The 21,515-nt window shown below is 38.5% G+C and overlaps 1 protein-coding gene across 1 annotated transcript in view; it reads right to left on the reverse strand.

Moving 5' to 3' along the window:
* The window catches only part of NEK10 (NIMA related kinase 10), a 260,776-nt gene extending 243,708 nt beyond the window's left edge, over window positions 1-17,068 (reverse strand). Inside the window, 5 exon segments of the mRNA XM_017865822.1 lie at window positions 8,156-8,254; window positions 10,273-10,403; window positions 16,649-16,709; window positions 16,997-17,047; window positions 17,049-17,068. Coding sequence (XP_017721311.1) covers window positions 8,156-8,254; window positions 10,273-10,403; window positions 16,649-16,709; window positions 16,997-17,047; window positions 17,049-17,068 — 362 coding nt within the window.
* Between the last annotated feature and the right edge of the window lie 4,447 nt (window positions 17,069-21,515).

A 21,515-nucleotide genomic window follows, 5' to 3' on the forward strand; every position in this document is an offset into this window, starting at 1 on the left:
AAAAAAAAAAAAAAAAATGAAAAGCCTAGGACTGGGGGATTCACTGCTGAATTCTAGCAAACATACAAGGAAGAACTAATATCAATCCATCAATCCTCCTGAAACTATTCCAGGAAATTTAAGAGGAGGGAATTCTAACTCATTATATGAGGCCAGCATTACCCTAATAACAAAACAAGACAAGAATAGAACAAAAAAAAAAATGAAAACTATGGAACAGTATCCCTAATGAACATAGATGTAAAAATCCTCAACAAAGTACTAGCAAACCAAATTAAATAGCTTATCAGAAAGATAATACACTATGACCAAGTGGGATTTACACCAGGGAAACAAGAATGGTTTGGCATGCAAAAGTAAATAAATGTTGTACATCACATCAACAGAATGAAGGATAAACAGCATATGATCATCTCAATAGATGCAGAAAAAGCATCTGATAAAATCCAATATCCTTCATGATTAAAAACTCTCAACAAACTGTGCATAGAAGGAACATACCTCAACATAATAGAGGCTATATATAACAATATCAACTTCAGCTAACATCATACTGAAGGTTTTTCCTCTAAGAAATGGAACATGACAAGGATGTCTACTTGCACCACTCAAATTCAACATAGTACTGGAAGTCTTAGCCAGAATAATAAGTCAAGACAAAGAAATAAAACGCATCCAAAATGGTGGGGGAGGGGGGGGAGGAAGATGTACCTCCTTGCAGATGACAGGATCTTATATTTAGAAAAACCAAAGACTCAAGTATGGTAAATAAATTCAGTAAAGTTGCAGGATACAAAATCAACATACAAAATCAGCAGCATTTTATATACCAATAATGAAATAGCTGAAAAGAAATCAAGAGGACAATCCCACTTCCAATAGCTACCAAAAAAATAAAATACCTAGAAAAATAATGTGACCAGCGAGGTAAAAGATCTTTACAAGGAAAACTACAAAACACTAATGAAAGAAACTAAGGAGGACACAAACAAAGGAAAGACATTCCACGCTCGTGGATCAGAATTAATATCATTAAAATGACCATACTACCCAAAGCAATATATAGATTCAATGCAATCCCTACCAAAAGATCATTTTTCACAGAAATAGAAAAAAAATCATAAAATTCATATGAAACAAAAAAAGAATCAGAAGAGCCAAAGCAATCCTGAGCAAAAGAACAAAGCAGGACCCATCACACTCCCTGACTTCAAAATATATTACAAGGCCATAGTAACCAAAACAGCATGGTAATGGTATAAAACCAAACATAAAGACAAATGGAACAGAATAGAGAACCCCAAAACAAATTCACATGTTTACAGCCATGTGGCTGCATCTATTGAGATGATATGTTGTTTATCCTTCATTCTGTTGATGTGATGTACAACATTTATTTACTTTTGCATGCCAAACCATTCTTGTTTCCCTGGTGTAAATCCCACTTGGTCATGATTTTTAACAAAGGCACAAAGAACATTCACTGCAAAAAGGACACCCTCTTCAATAAATGGTGCAGAAGAAATTGGGAATCAGTATGCAGAAGAATGAAACTGGACCCCTGTCTCTCTCTCACTATATACAAAAATCAACACAAGATGGATTAAAGACTTAAACATTAAGATTCAAAACTATGAAACTACTAAATAAAAGCAGAGAAAACACTTTCCTATGAAACATAGGAAGGTCTAGGCAAAGATTTTTTTTAGGGTTTTGATTACTAGTTTTTAATTTTTTTCTTTTTTTATTATTATACTTTAAGTTCTAGGGTACATGTGCACAACGTGCAGGTTTGTTATATAGGTATATATGTGCCATGCTGGTTTGCTGCAGCCATCAACTCATCATTTACATTAGGTATTTCTCCTAATGCTATCCCTCCCCCAGCCCCCCACTGCCCAACGGGCCCTGATGTGTGATCTTCCCCTCCCTGTGTCCATGTGTTCTCATAGTTCAACTCCCACTTATGAGTAAAACATGCAGTGTTTGGTTTTCTGTCCTTGTGATATTACTTACTTTACTGAGCAATTGATGGTTTCCAGCTTCATCCATGTGCCCACTGCAAAGGAGCATGAAACTCATCATTTTTATGGCTGCAGTAGTTATTCCAATGGTGTATACGTGCCCACATTTATTCATTTATCCAGTTTATTATTGATGGAACATTTGGGTTGGTTCCAAAGTTTTACTATTGTGAACAGTGCTGCAATAAAACATATGTGTCATGTGTCTTTATAGCAGCATGATTTATAATCCCTTGTGTATATCATGACCCAAGTAACATGGGATTGCTGGGGGTCAAAATGGATCATTTCTATGTTCTAGAACCTTGAGAGATGCCACACTGTCTTCCCACAATGTTGAACTAATTTAACACTCCCCACCAACAGTGGTAAAAGCGATATACCTATTTCTCCACATCCTAAGTTGTTTCTGACTTTTTAATGGAATGCCATTCTAATTGGCGTGAGACAGTGTCTCATTGTGGTTTTTGATTTGCATTTCTCTGATGACCAGCGATAATGAAGCATTTTTGCTATGTCTGTTGGCCTGCATAAATGTCTTCTTTTGAGAAGTGTCTGTTCATATTCTTTGCCCCTCTTTGTTGATGGGGTTGTTTTATTCTTGTAAATTTAAAGTTCGTTTCATTGCTTTGTAGATTCTGGAGTATTAGCCCTTTGTCAGACCGGCTAGATTGCAAAAATTTTTTCATCCCATGATATTCTTAGCTTGATGATCTAGGCAAAGAATCCTTACGGCTAAGACTTCAAAAAGCACAGACATTAAAACAAAAATAGGGACAAAACGGAACTATATTAAACTAAAAACTTCTGCACAGCAAAAAGAGAAGCAATCAAGGAGTAAAGAGGATCTAACGCAGTTAAATGGAGAAAATATTTGCAAACTATTCATTCAAACAAGCGACTAATATCCAAAATAATACAATGCATCTAATAACTCAATACAAAATAAGCAAATAATACCATTAAAATAGTGGGCAAAGTTGGCCTGGTTCACTCTGATGGATAGGTCTCCTTTGCGTGTGCCAGAAGCTCTTTAGTTTAATTAGATCCCATTTGTAATTTTGAACCTTTTGCTCGCTATTAAACTTTGGTGTTTTAGTCAGGAATCCTATGCCCATTGGCCTATAAATGGGAGAAAATTTTTGCAATTACCCATCTGACAAAAGGCCTAATATACCACAATTGCTGACAAGAAATTTAAAACAATTTACAAGGAAAAAACAACCCCTATCAAAAGTGGGTCGAGCGAAGGGATATGAGCAGAACACTTCTCAAAAAAAGACATTTATGGCAAGCCACAACATATGAAAAGGAGCTCATCATCACTGGTCATTAGAGAAATGCAAATCAAAACCACAATGAGGGATTGGGCCATGGTGGCTCATAGCCTGTAATACCCAGCACAGATTGGGAGGCCTTGAGGTGGAAGGATCACGAGATCAGGAGTTCAAGACCAGCCCTGGCCAATATGATGAAATCCTGACTCTACTAAAAATACAAAAACTAGACGGGTGTGATGGTGCACACCTGTTGTCCCATGTACTTGGGAGGCTAAGGCAGGACAAAATCCCTCTTGAAACCTCAGAAGGCGGAGGTGCAGTGAGCCGAGCGCGCAGGCCACTGCACTCCAGCCTGGGCCACGGCAAGACTCCCATCTCCAAAAAAGAAACCACAACATGAGATACCATCTCCATGCCAGGCTTAGAACGGTAATTAATTAAAAAGTCAGAAACAACAGATATACTGACGGAGGTTGTGGAGAAACAGGAACGCTATTACACTGTTGGTGGGAGTGTAAATTAGTTTCATCCATTGTGGAAGACAGCATGGTAATTCCTCAAGGATCTAGGACCAGAATATACCGATCGTTGATGAAAGCCCGAGCAAGCACCATTACCGGGGTATATACCCAAGGATTATATATCATGCTACTATAAAGACACATGCACACGATGTTTATTGCAAGCACTATTCACAATAGTAAAGACTTGGAACCAACCCAAATGTTTTATCAATGATAGACTGCATAAAGAAGATGTGGCACAACACATATACACCATGGAATACTATACAGCCATAAAAAAGAATGAGTTCATGTCCTTTGCAGAGACATAGATGAAGCTGGAAGCCATCATTCTCAGCAAACTAACACAGGAACAGAAAAACAAACACCGCATGTTCTCACTCATACGTGGAAGTTGAACAATGAGAACACATGGACACAGGGAGGGGAACATCACCCACTGGGGCCTATTGGGGGGTGGGTGGCAAAAGGAGGGAGAGCATTAGGACAAACACCTAATGCATGTGGGGCTTAAATCCTAGACGACAGGTAGATAGGTGCAGCAAACCACCATGGCACATGTATACCTATGTAACAAACCTGCACTTTCTGAACATGTATACCAGAACTTAAAGTAAAATAAAATAAAATATGTGGGCAAAGGACATGAATTAACAACTCTCAAAAGAAGACATACAAATAGCCAACAAGTACATGAAAAAAAAGTTCAACCATCACTAATCATCAGAGAAATGCAAATCAAAATTACAATGAGATATCATCTTACCCCAGTTAGAATAGCTATGATTAAAAGACAAAAAACTAACAAATGAGGATGTAGAGAAGAGGGAACTCATACACTGTTTGTGGGAATGCAAATTAGTACAACTGCTGTGGAGAACCTTATGACGATTTCTCAAAAAAATAAAAATAGAACCATATGATCCAGCAGTTCTGCTACTGGGTATCTATCCAAAGAAAAAGAAATCAGTATAACAAAGGGATACTTGCACTCATATGTTTATTGCAGCACTGTTCACAAAAGCAAAGATATGGAATCAACCTTAGTGTCCACCAACAAACAAATGAATTTTTTAAATGTAGTATACACACAAAATGAAACATTATTTGGCCATAAAAAAGAGAAAAAAATCACATCATTTATAGCAACATGGATGGAACTGGAAGGCATTATGTTAAGTGAAATAACCCAGGCATAGAAAGACAAATATTGTGTGGTCTCACTCATATATGGAAGCTTAAATAAAAGTCAGTCTCATAAAGATAGAGAGTAGAATAATAGATACCAGAGTCCACGAAGGGTGGGTGAGTGCAAGGGGGGATAAAGAGGTAGGTTAACGGGTACAAATGTATTGTTAAATGAAAGGTATGAGTTCCATCATTTGACAGCAGAGTAGCGTGACTATAATTAACAACAACGTATTGTCTATTTCAAAGTAGCTAGAAGAGAGTTCTCAACACATAGAAATGACAAATCCTCAACGTGATGGGCACCTCAATACCCTGACTTGATCATTACACATTCTATGTATGTAACAAAATACCACATGTACCCCATAAATATGTAAAATATTATATAGCAGTATATTATAAATGAATACTATTATACAAGGATTTTTTAAAAAAGATTAGTTACCATTGTGTAACTAGGAGTAACCCCAGGCTCAGGGATGATACTTTCCCTTGTCCTTTGAGATTTACTGTGAGGTATTTGCAGTGTTACCTTATCTGACTCTGGATTAACAAGTCTTTTCCAGTTTCAGATGCCATCTGGCAATTTCATTCTGAGAATGGGGGAGTAATCACAAATCATTCTTAGGAAAAGAACACAGAAAGGAGGTGTCCACAAGTGTGATTTAGGGAAAGGCTAGAGTTGGGGTGAGTAAAATACAAGAGCAACATTATCACCAATTGGGTAGGCATTGAGAAGTGAGTTGAAAGGGGTCCCACTTCACAAATGAGACTAAATTCCCAGTAAGTCATATTTTTCAGGGCAAAATTGAGTAGCATAATATGTTGAATGTCTTACCTACAGTCTTATCTACAACCATAACTGGACCAAGGACCCAAATTCCCACCCACCCCCAATCTCATGCAGCCTTTAGTTAGTTGTGTTAATACAAATTGTATATATTTAGTACATTTTCCTTTATTGGGTAATTGTCTTGCTGATCAGAGTAGAATTTGAGTTCCCAGGGAGAAAAGGACCATATGTCCTGTTAATTTTTTAAATTTCACCCTTCTTCACCACTTACTTAATCCCTTCCTTGCATACAGTAGATGCTTACCAGTTTGTTTATCAAATTGAATCTAAACCTTCAACCCAACACTAAATCTGATGTTTGCAAACAAAGGGGATAACAAGCCATATCAGAAAAGGTCCTGAGGTGTAATTCTTCTATAAGTCTAAAGTTAGAGGGGAAGGAAAAAAAGGACGGATGATCCCGGCTATTTTAGCAAGGTTATATGGGGTGAGGCACAATGGAAAACCTTTATATTTAAGCCATCTTTTACCCAATGCTTTTAGAATAGAACTGAACATAACAAGCTGTCAGCAGCCACAGGATGACATTAAAGGACGCCCTTGATGTTCGACATTCCTAAATTCCATCTCGTACTATGAAAGCAAAGAGATCTACAATTATCTCTTCCTAGTTTGAAGACTTCCAGGGACTGCTCATGTTACCAGCCAGTAACTTCATCCAGCCTAAGATGCCCCTTCAATTACTAAGAATTTTAAAACACCCTGAAAAGAGATCTCTCAACTTTAGAATTGTTGAGATCTTTTTCAATTAGTTGATGCCAACCAGTGCCCAGTTATTTTCCCTAACAATTTCTGCATCTAGTGCCTTCCCCCAAAGTATTCACCCAATAAATAGTCTACTGGGTATCCCTTGAAGAGTCCATGTGAGCTGGCTTAAAAAAAAAAAAAAAAGAACTTTATTTCCTAATACCGTTTTATGCATAATGATTCTGCTACTACCATTGTTTCACTCCGTTCAATCTAAGCAAAAAACAGTCGAAATATATATATATATATAACTTCAGGTTATTTGCAGTGTTCATTAATCTTTGAACAATCTTTGAGTGTGTAATCGAGAACTGAACAGTGACCCAATTACATAACCTTGGTAAAGATTTTAGGCTTCTTGTATCATCTGAGCCAGTCTAATAATCCTCCACTTAAATTAAGTACAAAGACGTGACAGATGCAGTCTCAATTCTGTATTGTTTTAAAGAAAACTAATCTATTGGACAGTCATTTAAGTCCAATACTTAAATACATAATGCTAAATGACCCCATCCAAAAGATGGAGACATGAGGCCATCAATTAAGCATGTATCGAGTAGCTGACTCGTCATGGAGGACCCATCAGAATGCTGTTCTACTTAAAATAAGCTATTGCATTGGGCCAAGTCAGTTTTATTTTGATCAAGGTATTAAATTATTAATACTCCTATTTTTATTTTTCACTATAGAAATAATGTTTTTCCATTTTCACTGGGATGGAATTCACACATCTCAATCAAGTCACAAAGTGACAAGGAAGACTTAAGATTCTTTATAGGCATTTTTCAGCTGATGCATGTGGGAAGAGTATGGGCCTCCTGAAAAGAGCAAAAGACAGGACCCTGTCGTGACAGACTGTTAGGAGCCTCCTTCGCATCTGGCAGCAGCATACCCAGTTTTTCTATGAAGCAGCTCAGAATGGACAGAAGATTCAGACCTGACTGCAATCCAGCAACAATCAATGGCTCCCTGAAAACCCCTGATATTTGAGAGAGAGAATCGAGAGGACTTGTTAACTAATCCTTTCTCTACAGTCCCAACACTGCACCCGTGTTAACAAGGCAAAGAAAGGAATGTTCGATTTGGTCCTGAGAAGAAACATCTTTATGAGGCTGTGGCTGGTTGTTACAGACTCATCCTTTCTTTTCTCAAGGTCAAGGCTTGTGCAGTCCATTTAATCGGTCATTAAATCACTGCAAAACTGCACCAGGAGAATGTTGTCCGTGGTGCTGTCCAGTGTCTCTTTCATAAGGTCCCACACAATAAACTCCTCCTTCAGTATCCAAACTCAAAGAAAATAAAGAAAACATAACTTGAGTGTTTTCCCATTTTTCCGTATCTGTCATCAAATTCAGCTAAATTCAGCACCCCATCAGTGATTTTAATAAGATCATCTGTAATGCCTACTCATTTGCCTCCTTCTCTCCTTTAATGACATGTTCAGTCCTGGAAGATGTTTCAAATCGTGTTCTAGAGACAAGATAGATGACATATGCCACTCTTGAGTAAAAGCCTGTTTTCCAGGAACAATCTTACCTGCATATGAGTCTATTTTTCACCAAGGCGGTAAAGATCTCCTGAAATAGTTTATGCTGAGGATGTTTGCTGAAATTTCTCTCATTCTTGTAGTTTATACTGAGACGAAACAAACAGAAAAGGATTTTGTTATAGAGATCAGGCTGTCTCAAAGTTGCCAATGCAGACAAAGATCATCTATATTCAGGTAATGTTTTTATTATTACTAACCAGTATACTAATGAGGATTCAGGCAAATATTGAAGGAGACTTGCATTTAACATGTAGCGAAAAGCAACTATCAGCTGTTAAAATAGGAACTAGAAATTCAATTATAAGGTTAAAAATAAAATATAATCAAGCATACGTATTTCCTTTACCATATCCATTAAATTATTCCCTATAAACACTAACAGCTAAAATTGGTTGGAGGAAGAAAAGGGTAAATGGAGAGAAAGAATGATTGGGGCACATTATTCAGACAGCTGTGTAACAGGAAGAGAAGAATTCCCTCTCCACTTTTCCACATACCCTGGATCCCACTGGCTGATCTCACTATCAACACCAGTGGTCATCATTTATAATTCCTTCTAGATAAGAAGGGTTTATTAAACACAGTGTATACACCTTCAGCCATGTTGACTGTCACTGTTGATTGTTTATACGGTTTTTGTGTGTGTGTTTAACAAAATTCTGAGATATTCCATCTTCAGCTTCTTTTTTTTTTTTTTTTTTTGAGATGGAGTCTCACTCTGTCGCCCGGGCTGGAGTGCAGTGGCCGGATCTCAGCTCACTGCAAGCTCCACCTCCCGGGTTCACACCATTCTCCTGCCTCAGCCTCCCGAGTAGCTGGGACTACAGGCGCATGCCACCTCGCCCGGCTATTTTTTTGTATTTTTTAGTAGAGACGGGGTTTCACAGTGTTAGCCAGGATGGTCTCGATCTCCTGACCTCGTGATCTGCCCGTCTCGGCCTCCCAAAGTGCTGGGATTACAGGCTTGAGCCACCGCGCCCGGCCCATCTTCAGCTTCTTTTTGCTGATATTACAGCTCACCAAAGAGGTTAAAAATACCTCCAAAACATTCTATTTTAAAACTGGAAAAGGATAAGGGATAATAAACAAAATGGTCACATTGCTACCAAATACACGATATGATATTTTTGCATGTAATTAAATAAAACTAATTTTAAGAGCTAGGACAAATAAGCTGGAATTCCATGAACATACAACCTCAAAGGAAACGAGTATAACCTTATGTTGCCATGTGTAATGTTCTGCCTTCTGTCTTTCAGATGCCATTGGACAGCATGTCCCCATCCTAGTCACCTGAGGGCTGTAATGGTTTCTTAGTACACGGGCACTGGTACTCACCATATGACAATTTTTTAATTAGTTAAGTGCTCCTCACTAAAAATATGTTTTTAAAATATGAATCCATGAAATGTCATGTAACTTTCCCATACTATTAAATTCATTGTCATAAGATGACAGGGAAACAAAAACAAAATCTAGGCCAAATAAATAAGGATATTCACATTGATATTTCATGCTGTTCACTATTTACATGATACTTAGTGCCAAATGACCCAAGCACACTGTAAAACTGAGAGAACCAGCTCCCGAGGGGAGTGGCCCACAAGAATGTGGAGCTTTGCAGGGGTCTGCGTGGCAACAGAGATGAACATTACCTGACACTTTCAGTGTTAGAGGTGTGCCGCAACCCCTTCAACTGAAAACCTCAGTTGTTCTGACAACCACATACTTTAACCACCACATTTGTTCACAGCAACGGCTCCTTTTATGCCGTCTCATTACTGGCAAGATCTAGACAGACAAAGATTGGGATAAGCCTAACCAGGTCAATAATCTGGAACCACTTCCTCATTGAGCAATGCCAAACGCATGTCAGCATAGTGTCCTAAATCTCCCAGGTCAGTTCCACCTGTACCCATTAAACCTGTTATTTACATATTATTTCTGGGAATGGTTTAAGCACTAACTAAAAATATTAAATTAAGAATCTCTATGGTAACTACTAAAGTGGGTTTTTAATTTTAGCTCCTGGGATAAACTTAAATAAAACTGTGAGCTAAGTAGAATAAGTTGTTGAAGACAAAGGAGATGCTGGATTTCTTACCTAAAATTTTCAAGTTCAACAGCTTCTGTGGACTCATGCCACTGACCTCGAGCTCTGTGTCCACCCGCCCTGATGGCAGGCTCAGACTTCATCATGCTATTTTGGGCACTGTTGAAGTTAATGGCTGGAAGCTACAGAAATAGAAGCATAGAGTACATGAGGATCACAATTCAACACGGGATAAAGAAAGTAACAAAATATAGGGAGGATGAGGAGAATGAGTTTTTTTCCAGGCCAATAATTAAGATAACAACCCTTTCAAATGTAACGGTTTTCCAAGATTTAAATCAAGTATCTTTGACTTGAACATCTACCTTACACTGTTTTATTTTTCTTCAAAGCTTGTAACACCACTTATCATATCTGACAGTTATTTATGTACTTTTAGTCTCCCTTGATTGTAATGTCACCTCAATACAAGCAGGAACTTGCCTGTTTTTGTTCAGTGCTATTACCCCAGCACCTAAAACAGATATGGGTCTGGGGTGACACCTGGGCATCAGGAGGTTTTGAAGTTTCTCATGTGATTCAAACGTGCAAGCTGACTAGACAGCTCCTGGATCCAGGTAGAACACTCTGATACAGAGCAGAGTGCCCAAATTGAGAATGAGTCATCATACATTCATTCATTCGTCAATATTTACCAGGTGTACACACTATTTTCCTGGTGTTAGGGATATAACAATAAAGAAGATTCTATCACTTTTAATCAGTCTGAACATCCTGATTACTCAATCATATTTATAAAATACATTAAAATATATTATCAAATTTACCATAAGTAAAAATTTAACTACAACATCTTGACTATGCTTCCACTTGCAATAATAAATTGTCAGGTTATCAGTATTTCAATAGTTTCACTTACCAATATTTGTCTATAATTTGGATAACCCTGAGATTTGTTTCTGATACCACAATAAAGTTGAGCATGGTATACACAAATATCCTGTTTTTTCCAAAGTACAAATGAAGGACGTTCTATAATTAGCTAAATTATTACAGATGAGGTAAGCAGAGTATAACATAACAAAAAAATCATTTTTCAGTAAATTATTCCATATATATTACATATATTACCAAACAAAGTTATAATATGTTGCACTTGTTGTCTTATTTCATTGAAGTATTTAATGTAAATCAGTATGAAGACATCATTTCCGGCCAGACGTAGTGGCTCACACCTGTAATCCCAGCACTTTGGGAGGCCGAGGCGAGTGGATCACTAAGGTCAGGAGTTCAAGACCAGCCTGACCAACATGGAGAAACCCTGTCTCTACTAAAAATACTAAATCACCAGGGTATGGTGGCACATGCCTGTAATCCCAGCTACTCGAGAGACTGAGGCAGGAGAATCACTTGAACCCAGGAGGCAGAGGTTGCAATGAGCCAAGATCGCGCCATTGCACTCCAGCCTGGGCAACAAAAGTGAAACCCTGTCTCAAAAAATAAAAGCAAAAAAAAAAATCATTTCTTTATTCAAAGTGAATATGCCTGACTTTTATAAGGTCAGCTTACAGAAAAATGGATTATAATAAAGACATTGTTTAATAGTTAACAAAACTAAAATCCTTTTTTATCATATGCCAGCCACAGTGAAATTTTCAAAGTGTAAATAATAAATCTTCCATCCTATAAAACTACTTTTCTATCTCAATTCAGTCAGCCAATCTACAACCACCAAAAGACAACAGGCTGAGCCAGCAATGCTTAGTGGTTAAGAGAACAAATTCCCTGGCCAGATTCTATGAGTTTAAATCTCCCATTAACTAGCTGCATAATCTTAGAAAATTTACTCAATCTCTCTGTGCATCAGTTTCTGTATCATTAAAATGGAAATAATAATAGTATATAACTCAAGAGTTATGAAAATTGCATGAGTAATTATAAATAGTAATTTATAAAACACTTGCTATGTGTCAAGCATAGTTCTAATTGCTTTGTACATACTCTTTTAATCCTCATAATTATTCCTATTAAACAGATGAATTTTGCTAAATGAATAAAATTTGTCATTACAAATTAGGTGATTTCTGAATATGAACTATTAATCCAAATGATATCTAACATGAAGTAACAGCACAAGCAAATTTTCCCATGTTATACCCAAAATATCATGATACATGGCAAAAAAGGAGCAGGTTTTCCACGCCCAAGAGATTCTAAACCCCCTTACCATTAGCACAACTCCTAGAAGAGTTTGAAAGAGACAAATTAGCCAGCACAGAGAAAGCAAGCCCAGGTGACTCCAAGGGAGGAGTGGAAAGCTGCCGCAGCTTGCCACCATTCCCTTTGCAGCAGAGCAGGCAGCCTGTATCAGAAATCAACTCATGGAGAACGGGTGGAGAGATGGACTTGGCATCAATAGTTGCAAAGACCAGGAACTTAATAGTAGGCACCTTGAAGCAAGTAGCACTTCATATGAAAGAAATATACATTCAGAATCCAGTTCAAAACCCAGAGCCTTTTCTCTTGGGCCCCCAATTTGTCTATCTTCTGTGTGTCTGATCTTTCCACACCTGGGCATCTGCAGCCTGTTACTCCTGAGCTTGGGTCAGGGTGTGACTTAACCTCCTGGCAAGCACTTGCCCAAGCCTTCCTGGATAGAGCTGTTCACTCCTTTCCTGGTGGCAATACCATGCTTACCTCTCTTTCAAAACATCTCGGGCTCGTATAATGTATAGCTTACACAACATCCTTTCCCCTTGAATTTGGCCACCCTGAGGGCAGCATCACATCGATTAATCTTTGTGTTCTTAGCACTTCTCACAGAGCTGGGCATATTGTAGGTATGCAAATGGGAAGCTGTGGAACGAATGCTCGCTTTGTTCCCAGTCTCTTCGCCAAACTAATTCATCTGCTAAACCACCTCCAGATAAGTTCATCCATTAATTCAGTGTATGTGTTGCAGACACATCATATACCAGACGTTATGTGAGACACCATATATATACAGTAAGCAGAACAGTCATGGCCCCTGTCTTCAAGGAGCTTACAGTCCCATGGGTCATGGGAGGGGGTTGCAGTCCATGAACCAGAATGTCAAGAATGCCATGTCACTTCTGCTTGCAAACTTCAACGTTCTCTGTTGCTTATGGAATCAAGTCCAAAATTCATAGATAGGCTTTCAGACACTGCACAGTGTCTTCCAGCTTTTTATCCAATAGAAATGTCTAGTCACCCTTTTACTTACATGCTTGTCATTTTCCTTCCTTCGGATATTTGATTATTTTACTCACTTAACCTAGAATGCCCTTTTCATCAATTCCACCGATGGAAAAACCAGCCTATTTTTTAAGAACCACCTCCTTCCCTGTCATTCAAGCTAAAATTGGCTTCCTATTCCTCAAAAGCTATATCCTCGCTGCATGCACCATTCAACCAGGATGGTGTCTTGCCTTATACCATAATTATCTGTTCCTACTCCCGCTCTCTCAAAACATAACCACCACCACCATGCCATATACGTTTTCTTTCTACAGCGTCTATCGAAATCTCCTTCATTTCAAGATAATTAATAAGCCCACAACATATTAATTTTTTTCTTTATTCCATCTTTTTTTTTAAATTGCAAATAAATTCCGTAGCTTCCTATGGCTCTAAATCTGGAGGAAGAAAAGAATCTGAATTCCAGATCTTAGCAGGTTGCTTCAAGATTTGTGAAAACCTCTGGTGACATCTCCAATCAGCGTTGTAGTTTCACTTTGCCTCAGTAATCCTGGGGCAGTTCTTTTTCTTGAGTTATTGGGTTTTCCTGGATTATGATTATTCTAACCCTGCTTATCTTGAAGGAGGCCTCTCTGCCTCTGTGTGTCTCTGTCTCCAGTTCTGTCACATTATGAGACTGTCCTAGAGATATGCAGAGATACACGGAGTGTAGGTCAGGACAAAGAACAAAAGTAGAACACTGGAACACAATGGACCAGTGGTGGAAGCAGCCTGGCTCGTTAGAGATTCAGAGGACAGGCATTCAGTTCTCTGCACTCCCTACCCACAAGGTAGATTTCCTCTGTAACTTGAATTTGGCCAGCCTGGTTCATTTGCAAAAAACAGGCCACAACTTGTTAGGGCAGAAATGCAGCTGAGTGGGCCTTAATCACAGGTTTCACTTTTCAAATTGAGTACTGAAAATCTCAGAGCCAAAGATGTTGTCCACGTGTATATTTTGTTGAGCATTTCTGCTTGACCCCAACTCTACTTTGCTCCCAACCCTTGTTTTTCTCTTATTTTGCGCCCTGGTTTTAATGTATGACAACCTATCATACTTTCTGTCTCTTTATAAGCTCCTAATGACTCTTTCTGGAATAAGCAAAGTATAAATAACTGTAACTTGAGTTATTTTCTCCAGTGTCTTCCCTCTCCTATAACTGCCTCCACGTATTTTACCAAAAGGAGAACAGGGTAACATTTCTTATTTCAAAATTACAAATCAATGAAACTTTTATAAACACAATTAGGCATTAATTTTGTAAACCTAAGGACCTTCATTTAATTGACAGTATTTTTATTTTTTTAGCACCATCTACTTTCTGAATAACTCAAGTATTACAAATATACATTTTGTACATGTGAAAGATTTTACAAAATATATGCCATGTAAAGTTGTACCACAACAGATTGCAAATTTGAAAATTGGTTAAAGGGGGAAAAAAATCACTAAATTAAGCCTGCCAGGTGTTATCAAGCAAGCAGTGTTGAAAGGGCATACAAGAGATCTAGTCAGCATAAACTTCAAAGTTGAAAAATTAGAGCCAGAAAAAACACATTGGTTTTTGTTTATGTTTTGTTTGCCCTGGTCAGGAGGTTATACATATTCACGTGGTGACCCAATTCTCAAGTCACAATTCAATTTAGCAAAATCTGGCCAAGAACTCATCATATAGAGTGAATGAGAGGCAAAAGTCAAAGTTGCTGGCATTAGGACATACATGATCTGTCAGGAAATAAGACATGTAAACAAGAGTTTCCAAAGCACAGGAGAAAATAATGTTATAGCATTAAAAGAAGGAGCCTTGGGAAGACAGAGATCACCTCTAGAATGGAAGCTATAAGGAGGTAGTATCATTAGAGTTGGGTCTTGGAAATGGGTGAGACTTTATAAGAAAGAAATTTAGGAGAAGGAAATAGTAAAAGCAAAAAGTAGAAGTCTTTGATATTATGTTTACATCACAGGACGTACAGTGGGAAAGAATGGGCACTACACTCAAAACTGTATGCCTAGCCATCTTGCTTGCCTCTTTTAAGAAAGGAGGGACTTAATTTTGCAAGTCATTTAACAGGTATCTCAGTAGTTAGAAGCATACACAGCAAAGATGGGGTATCTGGGTTCAGAACTAGACTTCACCAATTATGAGGCTGTATGACCTTGGGAAAGTCACTTGATTTCTTCGTGCCTGTTTCCTCATCTGTAAAAATGGGAGTTGTAATTATTAAGCAGGGTAATGCAGGTAAAGCAGTGGGCACATAGAAAGTGTTCCCTAAATATAAACTATCATTATTTGGCTTTTATATGCCATCAAATCATTTGCCAGTATAAACAGATAAAAATGCTGTAGTTCTAGTGTAAATGTGGTTGATATAACAAAAATCATCAGGGTTGGATTACCAAACACATGAGCTCTTAAACAAATTTGCTTAAGCAAGAACAATGTAGACTTTAGAGCCAAACTACAAGGATTCAGGTCCCATCCCTGCTATTTATGAGTTAAGGTACTAAATAAGTGTCTGCTATTTTCATTATTATTAGCATTGCTATGTTGTTCCCCAAGCCTCCCTGGATGGCCTCTAATCTCATGATTTTCCAAAGCCTCAAAGGTGCAAAACCAAAATGAAAAGTTTGGAGATAAATTCAAGCAGAAGTACCACTTTTCTCTAATAAAACATTACAATGCTACTATAAAATAGCCAAAATTCACTCCTTGCCCCTCTTTTGGTGAGGTACATTGTGCAGCAAGCCTCAAGAATGGTACTGTAGCAAGGGGGCAGGATTGGGAAGAGTGAGGGGGGAGGAGGAGAAAAATGAGGTAGAAAGTGCTTCGAAAAAAACAGTTTCCCTAAAGCTTGGAAAGCCAAATGTTGGCCATTCAGTAAAAGAGTATGCAGTCTGTTTACAGACCGAAGAGGAAAGGGTTTGCTAAGTAGGACACAGGGTGACAAGCATGGGCTAAAGCAGGGCCTGGCCTGAGAGAAGAATGTGGATGCCAAGTCTTGGCAGAGCCTGAATCAGGTGTCAGAGAAACAGCTAGATGAAGAAAGAGCAAAAATGTGAATGAGCAAAGAAAAGCAGACATATTGTTCATAGAGATGTTAAATGGAGTCCTTTGGAAACATACGAGTTTTCTTTTATTACCACATGAACCTTCTTTGTAAACACTACCTGTTGTTTGCTTGACTGGACGTTTAAAAGGCACCGAAGTCTTTTGAGATCTGAATAGTCCCTAGGAGAAAGAATAACACAATGTGAACCCACAGAAGGCTCCAGGTGAACAAGATCGTGTTACTCACTGATGGCATTGCCACTTGGAGGCCTGCTTTTATCAACTGGAACGTATACACACACTAAACATTTTCTTTAGAATGCTAGAAATGACCAAACGTTTCAGTGAACACTATAACTGAATAGTAGTTGTCAAGAGTCTTCTTCTCTATTTCTCAAAAAGCCATTAAATCTGTTCAGTAATCACTGCCTGAGTTAATAATTAGCAAACGCTCAGTAGGGAGTTACCTGGTGGTGATTTCTTGCTGCTTTTTATCAGTTGATTTTCTGTGGTCTTCACCTTTTGTCTTGATCAGGCATTGTAAAACATCAACGCTCCAGAATTAACATCACATTCCTTTCAAATTAAACCAGAGGGAAAATTTTAGTTGGGTTGTGTGCACCAAAATTTTCTCAGTTAATACAGACAAAACCTATTTATAACATCTATTTAAACATGGAAAACCTAGATTCAGTTCTAATACAATAATAAATATGTTAATATGAATACCATTTACTATTTATCATTCAAAGGACATTGGGAACATTTAGGGCATGTTTTACCCTCACTCAGAAGATAAGTATGGATATGTCAATAGACAAAGAACAATTGGTTTGCTTTTATTTTTCTTAATCAATTTCTAATGCAATTATTTTAGTTTTCAGAATAGAAAGTTGAAGATGCCTATATTTTCAATTACATAACAAATACAAAATTAAGTGCGTACTATGGGTTTAATTTGACTGGATGTAAAATTTTCCAACTAGGCTTCAATGCCACAGTTTGACTTCAATGTGTTGTTCAGGCATGAAAAAGTATGCATTATTGTCTTATAATAGCACGCTTCAATGTATTGTGAAATCTATGGTCAAAATCCAAGTGTTTCAGAAGTATTTAGAGGCAAAAGGAATGTACCAATGGGCATTTCACTTCCACTGAATCTAGTGAAATTTAATTTTGTGAAATGCTCAAACACAGTTTAAGGATTTAAAAATGATTTTCCCAATATATTTGTCATATTTTTGACAAATAATTGGGCTACAATTAAGAGCCAGAGACCAAGTCTCTCAGCACAGGAGCACAACAATAAAAGGTCCAATATTAACACTTTAGGATTGCACCTAGGATATAACACCACCTCTTTCATTCAACAAGTATTTATGGACTCTTTCCTATGCCCACTCTCAGACTGAAAACTGCTAAAAGGCTAAGGAAGTTATTACAGGTATGTGTTTCCACCACAAGCAAAAAAAACACACAAAAACCCACTCACAAACTTTGAAACATGTTCATGAGGTGTTCAGGTAGAGATTTAGCATCTATTTTTACTCTAAAAGAAAGGAAGAGAAGGGAGAAAGGAGAGAAGGGGAGGTAAAAAGAATGGAGGATCTTAGTGTTTAAAAGCAAAAGACCAAAGTGTTTTAATATGCAAATACAAAATGTCCCGTAAGTTCTAAAATAAATGGAAATCCATTCAAAAGAAATAGAATCTAACTTTACTCTTCCCTCAAAGACAGAAGAAAAACTCTACATAGCCACATTGTCCTGCTGTTGGCTTCAAATTCCTGCTCAAACTATAGCTACAGACTGTTTTAGAAGCGAAAATCGAAGCCACAATGACAAGCACGGGAGAGCCCATAGAAAAGCTCACAGGCTCCTTCTGCTAGAATGGGATCGCATTTACCACTATCAAACTCGCTAAACACCCTGTCTTATTCTCTTGCTTAATTTCCGTAATTGTATTGACCAAGTGTGTGAACAGGAAATAATGATCTAATCGTTATATCTGTTTGAGATCAGCATGTACTCTATGAGCTGCAAAGCTGAATATAGATGACTCTTTGGAAATGTTTCACTTGATTAAACAGTAAACAAATTCACTGGTATCAGCAAAAACAGACAATTGCCTTTAGGATAAAAAACAAAATCCTTTCCATTTAACGGCTGCTCAAACGGAGATATTCTGAAAAAAAAAGCTTTGAGAAGTCGGGAATGCTTTAAAATGTTTAACCTAATCCCATTTTAAATTAACAAAAATGATTACATTATACTAATGTCTATGCTATAATACAACATGGGAGATGGGGGAAGGAAGGGCAGTTCGTATGTTAAGTCAAGTTGCCCAAAGGCAGACAATGTATTAAGAAAGCATTCCCAATAGAGGTCAGGCAAGGGTGCTAACGCAAAAGCTCTCTGGAGGGTAGCTTCAGTCTAAGTCCATGGAGGAATGCTACAGTGTAGATTAGTACTCAGAGTTGTCTAAACTGAGAGAAATGAAAGCCTGGCTCTCATATTCCTGTAGCCTTCAGTCATAACTCCCCAGGCACTTCTCTCTCGTGGTAGTGACTCCAAGTCACTTAGAGTCAGTCCTCTAAAAAAGACATGGAGAATCTAGCTGTTAAAGCAGAACACTGACGCCAATACCAGGATACACAGTCCCAAGGAATGGGGGAGGCTCTGGGCAGAGTGCCCATATATATCCACTACAATCACTGACTCCATGTGGAAGAGTTGTGGATAATGAAGGTAAAGTATCTTTGCTATGGATACAAACTAAGCAGCACCTACTGCATTAGTTTCCAACTACTGAGTTGAATTTCCCTCTTTCTTTGCTTGACCTCGCCAGATGTTGGTATGATCTCGTATCCTAGCAGCTCAGTCCTTGGTCCTCTTCCCTTCTCTATCTGCCCCCTCTCCCAAGAATCTCTTGCAGTCCATGGTTTTACATACCATCAGCAATTATAAATTTATGTGTTCAGCCCTAACCCCATTCTGACCTCCTAAATTCACAAAGTCACCATATGGATGCCTAATGAGCATCCCAAATTTCACATACCCTAAACAGAACTCTTGACCCCCACCCCCAGTACCAAATGCCCCTAGTGCTCCCCATCTTGGTACCTGGTACCACACTGGCACTCTAGACAAAAGTTCAGGGGACATTCTTGGCTCCTCTCTTTCTTCTACCTCCCATATTCAAGCCACCAGCAAAACTAGTTAGCTTTCCCTTCTTTCCACTCCTACTGCTATCACCCTACTCCAAGCCACCATCTTCTCTGCCTGCATGACTGCCACAACCCCCTCAACAGTCTCTCCGCTTCCACCCTTGCTCCTCTACATCCCCAGGGAATGCTTTAAAATGTAAATCAGACCATACCACTCTGTGGCTTACAGCCTTCCTGTGGCCTGCTATTGGACTTGGCTTCCAACCATGACTTTCACTGAGCTGAGCTTGCCTCCTCCCCTCTCCCTCTTGCTTCCTCCACTTCAGCCATGTTGGCTTTCTAGAGAGAAACATGAACCCAAAAACATGCCAACTGCTATGGTTTGAATGTCTATCCTCTCCAAAATTCATGTTGAAATTTAATGGCCACTAAAACAGTATTAAGAGGTAAGACCTTTGAGAGATAACTGAGTCATGACTCTGTCCTCATGAGTGAGTTTAGTGCATTTTACAAAGGGCTTTCAGGACTGAGTTCTGTCTCTTTGCTCTTCTGCCATGTAAGAAAAAGTGTGACTCCCTTCCAGAGAAAGCAGTGTTCAAGGTGCCATATTGGAAGCAGGGACTGGACACTTACCAGACACCAAGCCTACTAGCACCTTGATCTTGGACTTCCCAGCCTCCAGAACTGTTCTTTATAAATTACCTAGTCTGCCAGGCATGATGGCTCACACCTGCGTTCCCAACACCTTGGGAGGCTGAAGTGGGAGGATCGCTTGAAGGTCAAGAGTTTGAAACCACCCTGGACAACATACCAAGATTGCATCTCTACAAAAAACTTAAAAATAAGCCAAGTATAGTGGTGTGTACCTGTAGTGCAAGCTTCAAAAAGCTGAGGCGGGAGGATTGCTTGAGCCCAGGATGTTGAGACTGCATTGAGCCCTCACGGTGTTACCGCATTCCAGCCTGAGCAACAGCACAAGATCCTGTCTCTTAAAAAGAAATGTATAAATAAATACCCCAGTCTGTAGTATTCTATCATAGCAGCACAAAACAGACTAAGACCACTTGTACCCATGAACGTGCCAACTATATTCTTGCCTTAAAGGCTTGGCACTTTCTGCCTGCTTGCTGTTCTTTTCCCATAATCTCACGCTGGCTTCTCCATATCCTTTGGGTTTCAGGTCAGATGTGCTCTCCTAAGTGGAGGCTCCTCTGATGAATCTCTGTGACATATTCACCCCCACATACTCATACTTACCACAGCACTCTGTTTTCTTTCCTTCTGGAGTTCATCAACATTGGAAATCCTCTTGTCCATTTATTGATTTCCTTGAACTAGCTTATAAGCCTCCTATGGCAGAGACTGTGTCTGTTTCATCCACAAATATGTCCCTGACACATAGAAGAGCACATAGTGCATGACACAGTGTAAGCATGGTATAAGCCCTCAAAAAATATGTATCACAATCTGTAAGGACTGATTTATTTTGTGGGTTATTTGCTTTTAACGGTTACTTATTTTAAGGTTTAGAACCTCCTCTGATATCCCAAGTCTGGTGCTCCTTCTCGATGCCTCCAGAGTAGCCTATACTCCCCACATATGATTATTATTATTATGCGATAATCAGGAAATTCCAATATCAAATGTATAGGTTTGCTCTGGGAGGTTTTGATGTTACAATTGCCTGATTACCACAGAAGGCCAGGAATTGGGCTTCCGTTATTTACCACAGAATGGCGAATGGTCGGCAAATAGTATTTATTGAATGCAATGCCTAATAAATGGATGAATGGATAAAAGGATTATTATTATTATTATTATT

This window comes from Rhinopithecus bieti, unplaced genomic scaffold, assembly GCF_001698545.2.
Source record: "Rhinopithecus bieti isolate Rb0 unplaced genomic scaffold, ASM169854v2 scaffold_2432, whole genome shotgun sequence".
NCBI lineage: Eukaryota > Metazoa > Chordata > Mammalia > Primates > Cercopithecidae > Rhinopithecus > Rhinopithecus bieti.